Source organism: Staurois parvus, unplaced genomic scaffold, assembly GCF_062004578.1.
Source record: "Staurois parvus isolate SC_StPar_1 unplaced genomic scaffold, SC_StPar_1.0 ptg000002l, whole genome shotgun sequence".
Classification (NCBI taxonomy): domain Eukaryota; kingdom Metazoa; phylum Chordata; class Amphibia; order Anura; family Ranidae; genus Staurois; species Staurois parvus.
This window is the reverse complement of record NW_028317798.1, coordinates 2,244,001-2,250,000: the sequence shown is the minus strand read 5'-3', so window position 1 is coordinate 2,250,000 and position 6,000 is coordinate 2,244,001. Positions and strand designations below refer to the sequence as shown.

Sequence of the window (6,000 nt, the reverse complement as noted above, 5' to 3'; positions counted from 1 at the left end):
CTGTGATGTATAGGGAAAATTCTGAGGACTTACCCTGGCTTGTGACCTGACCATTCTTCTACCTGCCGTTCATGTCTGATCTGCTTATCTGTTACCGACCCAGCTTGTCTGACCCTGCATACAGTCTGCTACCAGCCTGCTCTGCTACCAGTCTACTCTGCTGCCAGCCAGTCCAGCCATCCCATCGGCCAGTGAAGTGCCAGCAATTCCCGCACAGACTACAGGACTGACCAGGCACTCATACCCCGCCGTGCTCTTGTGGTTGCTGTCCTATTTTCAGTGGCCCTTGAGCCGGAGCCGTACGAGAGGACTTCCTCTGCCATCAGGCTCACGAGTAAGGCTTTTAATGCCTTTCTGCAACTGCAATTGTTTTCCCCCTGATGAAGCCATGTGACCCTGTGGCGTAACGCGGAGGGGAGGGGCTCTGACGTCACGACGCCGCGGTGGACGAGCGGCATTTACAAGCACAGGATCTGGGCACAGCTCTGTTGGATACAGCTCTGTTGGATACTGCATAATGTGAGTGGCGATTTATTCTAAATAAAAGATTTAACCTCACAAAGGATAAGGCACTATTGTGGCTCTTTCTTACATGGTTTCCCAATTTACTGGGAGGAGGAAATACTACTTAAACCATCCCTAACTATCCATTGAGGCTCAGTGTGGAAGGAGGAATAAGGGAGACCTCTGGTGGCAGGAAAAAGGCAATATAAATCCACGGCATGGATGGAAATACATATATAGTATGAAGATTACCACCCAGTCCTGATAGGACAAAAGCGTTGTTAGCCACTTTGTTTGGCTAATTAAGGAGGTGAGCGCACACCTATCTATAGAGCACGGGGAGTGTGGCACAACACTGGATTTGTCACTGAAAAGATATAAAGTACAAAAGGACTATTTATGAAGTTATTTTTGAGTATTTAATTAGTATTATTTTGAAAAGCACTATATGTTGCACTGATTTGAAGCACATAAGTTTTTCACATCACTATTTATATGATCACTTGTATATGATTTTAAGTTTATATTATGGAGCGCGGCACCTGTATATGTATTTGAAGATATATATACTTTTTTATATATTTTATGTTTCACACAGATAATGAGTATTGTGTAAAGTGTTGATGCACCATAATTTGATGTAATAGTTTGTTAATTAATTTATTGCACAAGGGGAGTATCACATTTTGGCTTACGAGTATTATTAATTTCATTTGTCTGAAAATTCTGAGGAGTTTGATGTAAGGGAGGACTCTGATGTGAGCATGGCACTCATCTTGACTGCTGCACTCTATACATTATACTTTACATAGAACTGATAAAGTTCTTCTGTAAGGTAGGATCAGTAAGACAGAAAGATCCTTTTTTTTTTTTTTTTTTTTTTTGTGCATAAAAACATACCATGGAAATGTTTATTATAAAAACAAATGATCCTTTGAGATTTATTTGTGTCTGTGAGACTGTCAGTTGTCATACAGTAATTAGTATTTTAGTGGATAAAAGGCCTGTGGTATATGTGTTCAGTGTATACAGTAAACAGATTCTGTTCAGTCCGCCTCTAAGATTCTCCCACTGACTATGCCCATTGTTCGCCATGGTGCTCTATGTGTGCCGCAGGCATCATCTCCTTGGTAGGGGCCCCAGAGCATTACTTTTCCCAGGGGTCCTGGTCCCTTTATTGAGTCGCCAGCTTTAAGTCTCCTACCACTCTCCTTGCAGGCCTGCTGCATTAATGTTGCTTAACAAGAATGGCTGCTGCATGGCAGCCATCTTTAAAACCGGGGCCCCATGATTTCCTATTGCCCGGGGGCCCCATGAGTTATCATTTTAGGAGCTTTTGGTGTTTTGCCTAAGTCCCTGAACTCAACTCAGTAAAAGCCTATGTGTCCATGTACACACAGGCTTTTACCAGAGTTTAGGAGCAGCAGAATTAAGTGGCAGTTAAACGTTTCTCTTCTGAACGCAGCATAATCGTGTTCAGGAAAGGAACATTTTCGTTTTGGCCAAAAAATGCTAAACACGGCAAAAACGCGTGTAAACACAGCTAAACACATCTAAACACTAGCCACATTTAGCGCTTGGGTGTTTATCCGCGTTACTTATTATTATACAGTATTTATAAAGCGCCAATAGTTCACTCAGCGCTGTACATTACGTTAATGGAAAATACTCTGGCCAATCAAATGAATAAACATTCAAGTGCTAAACATGGCTAAAAGTGGTATCGCGTTTACACATGTTTTTGCTGCATTTAGCGTTTTTCTGCTGCCAGGAGAGTTTAATGACTAGGTGAGTTCATGTGTACTATACATGAGGCCTTAAAGGGTGTCAGTAAAGAAAAAAGAATAAGGTCAGGGTGAGAATATTCATTCAGTTCTGATTTGTTCAGAATTCTCCAAAGAGCTAAAATATAGGCAAAATGGGGCAATCCATCTGTGACCGTAACCATAGACAGAATGTAGGAATAATCTATTGTTCGGCGTCAAACTAAAGTCTAGTGGAGGTCAAGGTCTTGTGTTAGGTAAATACATAAGGTAGCAGTAGATACAAGCTGAACTGAAAAATGTGAAGGGACATGGTGTTAGATGGCATAGGTCCAATTTCATGCAGAAAGGGATAAGTGTGGACAAGATTAATCAGTGCAGCAGTTTATTTGTCTCTGGCAACGGGTTATTTTGCGTGTGTTCAGTGTTGAAGTTGATGGCCAGATCTTTTATAATCTTTGCATAGCCATACGGGTACTGCACAAGTGGGAAATGCATGAGATCCAAACTTAAGAGGTTTGGTAGTGGTAATAGCTTTCAAAGTCCATATGCCCAAAGAGGTTGCGGTGTTATTTAGAAAGGGATCCTGGAAAGCAAGGAGGAAAGATCAATTCATTATGTTGGGCTTACTAGCCTAGGTTGCTTTCAACACTGGCCAAATCATGGCATGGAAGGAATCTAGGGAGAAGGTCCCAACGTGGAATGGTGGGACATGATATAGTCAAATCTTTGGAAAATGGGGAACATCTTCTGGGAAGCAGAGTGTAGCTGACTTGCCATCCCTTTTGGCTTTCTGACTGACAAGGAAACCCTATTGATAGGAAATTGATAGGGTAGTAATCCTTGGTTGAAGACTGCAACTTGTTGCAGAGTGTTTTTTGCATACATCTAGAAATAACTGTAGAACTGCTCTGTCAAATTCTTTGGAATGCATGTTCCTAGCTAAATAGTTTTTTTAGAGCAAAATCATACTGCATAATACACAGATGACAAGGGGCGGACTGACAACTCTTGGGGCCCCCGGGCAATAGGGGATCATGGGGCCCCGTGTCCTTGCCCAAACTCCAAAAAGCCTATGAAAAAGGTACCAGGGGGATCTCATGGGGCCCCCTACTGACCCCGGGCCCTCGGCAGTGCCCGAGTTTCCAAATGGTCAGTCCCCCCCTGCAGATGACACCTCTTCTTCTAGATGGGGGACCAGGGGACTGGAGGGCTCTGTGTGCTCTATCAAGCTTAATTGGTTCAGATGAAGACCAGGCCCAAATATTATTTTTCGAAGTTTTGTAAGAACAATTTAATGTCCTCATCCTGAGTTGCTACAGGAAGGCCACAGACTGAAATTATTATACCACCCTCTATTGTCCAAATCTTGCAGTTCTCTTTGAAACACTTAACTGTTGAAGGCCTGTGCCGGAACCTGATCTTGGACAATGAGTTTAAATTGACTGTAGTTCCTCATCTATTAATTCTACTCTGTTAGAGAGAGATAACAGAGGATTTAGCAGAGTATTAATCTCTGTTCTGCAGGCCTCTTTTCATTCTTTAAGCAAAAGGCAAAAGTCATTATAGTAGGTAAGTGTTTTATAGATTCCCTCCAAGTGACATATTCGTCCATGTCAGCGGTTAGCAGGGTAGTGTGGAGCTCAACCTCTTTAGTGCCACCCCATAGCAGAAATACTGCTGCAGGACGGCAGCTGTTTGCAAATTCACATATATATATATGTGATTTTGCATCACTGCGGCCACAGCTGTCAATCACTGGGTTCCGGTGATTACTCGCCGGCGCCCGGTGATTGCCGAGCATCTCCGACGGGGGGGAGAACTGTTTGTAAACAAAACAGTTCTCTCCCTTGTCAGCTCCTGCACACTGCTTTGCATGGCTGTGCACAACACAGCCATGCATAGCAGTGTGCTTACAGTGAAGCACTAACACAGCACACTTAGTAAAACAGCACACAGCACTCAGTTAACCCTTTGATCGCCTCACATGTTAACCCCTTCCTGCCCAGTGCCATTAGTACAGTGTCAGTTCTTTTTATTAGCACTGATCACTGTATTGGTGTCACTGGGGATGTCAGTGACACCAAGTCAGTTCCCCCCAGTGTCAGAATGTCCACTGCAGTCCCGCTATAAGTTGCTGATCACCACCATTACTAGTAAAAATAAAAAAAGCCCAGTATATATACCGCCATTTGTAAATGCTATAACTTTCATGTAAACCAATTAATTTGCACGTGTTGGGATTTTTTTTAGCAAAAGACATGTAGCAAAATACATTTTGGCCTAAATTGATGACGAAATTTGATTTTTACATTTTTTTTACTGGACATGTTTAAAAGCAAAAAATATTGCTTTTTTCTCAAAATTCTCAGTCTTTTTTTTTATAGTGCAAAAATTAAAAAATGTGCAGGCAATCAAATACCACCGAAAGAAAGCTCAATTCGTGGGAAACAAATTACATAAATTTAAATTGGATGCAGCATGCATGACCGCAGCTTGCAGCAACGTAACACAACGCAAAAAATGGCCTGGTCAGGAAGTGGGGTAAATTCTCAGGAGGGCAAGTGGTTAAGCTTAGGCAGATGGCTGATGGTTGTGGTCAGGGCCTAGTGTGCAGGTGGGTGAGGAATTCTCATGTAGGATACTCACTTTGCCCTCAATAGAAATGTTTGCAGGAATAGGGTCATTTTGGATTTCCTACCAAGCTAGCTCCACTTGTTCCACTGAACTGTTCCAGCTCTTAACGTGACAGTGGAAGCAGCGATTGCTGCTTGGCAAGCAAATGATGGGAACAGGGTGTGTCCTGGAGACCTGTCAGTCCCCCAGGATTCTGGGGAACGTGGAATATCAATGCGGAATATCAAGTCAAGGTGATAATATGGCAGTGATGCAGAAACTACCAGAAGTGTGAAGCCCCTTGTCTGAGTGTCTTCTGCTGCCTGCACTTCTGTGAAGGAAGAGGCCGGTTATTGTGGTATGACTGGATCACATTTAGAGCTTGGGGAGGATAGAGCAGAAGGTGATAGACTAGCTACCTATGAGGTTATACAAAGCATGCAGTGGCCGGAAGAGACACCATTATCAAGGTCTCAAAGATATGGGAGGCATCCAGATAAGAAAAAAAAGTCCTGATGGTGGTCTTACTGGTGGCAGGAGTATATCTCTGTGTCTTGGCACCTCTAGACTGGTTTTGGTGGCATTGTTTTCCTATTATATGCCTCTAAAATTTCAGGATGAGGTAGGAACTAACTCAAACCATCCAAGTCATGCATCTATATTTTCTAATTCAGCTAATAATGGAACATAGTCCAGGGTTATCTTGTGCCGGGCTATGAAATGTGGATGATCCATTTTTTCACTTATCCTGAAATTAATGTAATCACAGAAATTGCTTTGCCAAATATAATATTTGGTACAGTTATTATTTTTCTTGTTACAGGCATTTGGTGTATGCAGCGGCTGGAATGAGCCAGAAACAAACCAATCTCATGGCATAGGTATGTATCACTGGCTTGTTAAGTGTAAATGTGCATTGGGGGAACACAACAAACTATCTTGCAAAGATGCAGAAATTGTAAACATGTCTAAAACAAGACAGAATTAGTAGTTCAATTTGACATATTGTTTTAAATCAGGATATCAATATTTCTTTGCAAGAACTTGAAAACCGAGAAGAAACAAAAATTCCAAACAACGTCCTTTTGTCCAACCTGACCTCACAAATGTTTTACTG

At 42.2% G+C, this 6,000-nt stretch overlaps 1 protein-coding gene across 2 annotated transcripts in view; it reads left to right on the top strand.

Annotated features, from left to right (window-relative positions):
• Positions 1-6,000, top strand: part of ADGRD2 (adhesion G protein-coupled receptor D2) — a 653,782-nt gene that overhangs the window by 110,705 nt on the left and 537,077 nt on the right. For both annotated transcript variants that reach the window (XM_089665904.1, XM_089665444.1), the window contains exon 3: positions 5,707-5,764. In XM_089665904.1, the coding sequence (XP_089522030.1) occupies positions 5,707-5,764 (58 nt within the window). The remainder of the gene's footprint in view (positions 1-5,706; positions 5,765-6,000) is intronic.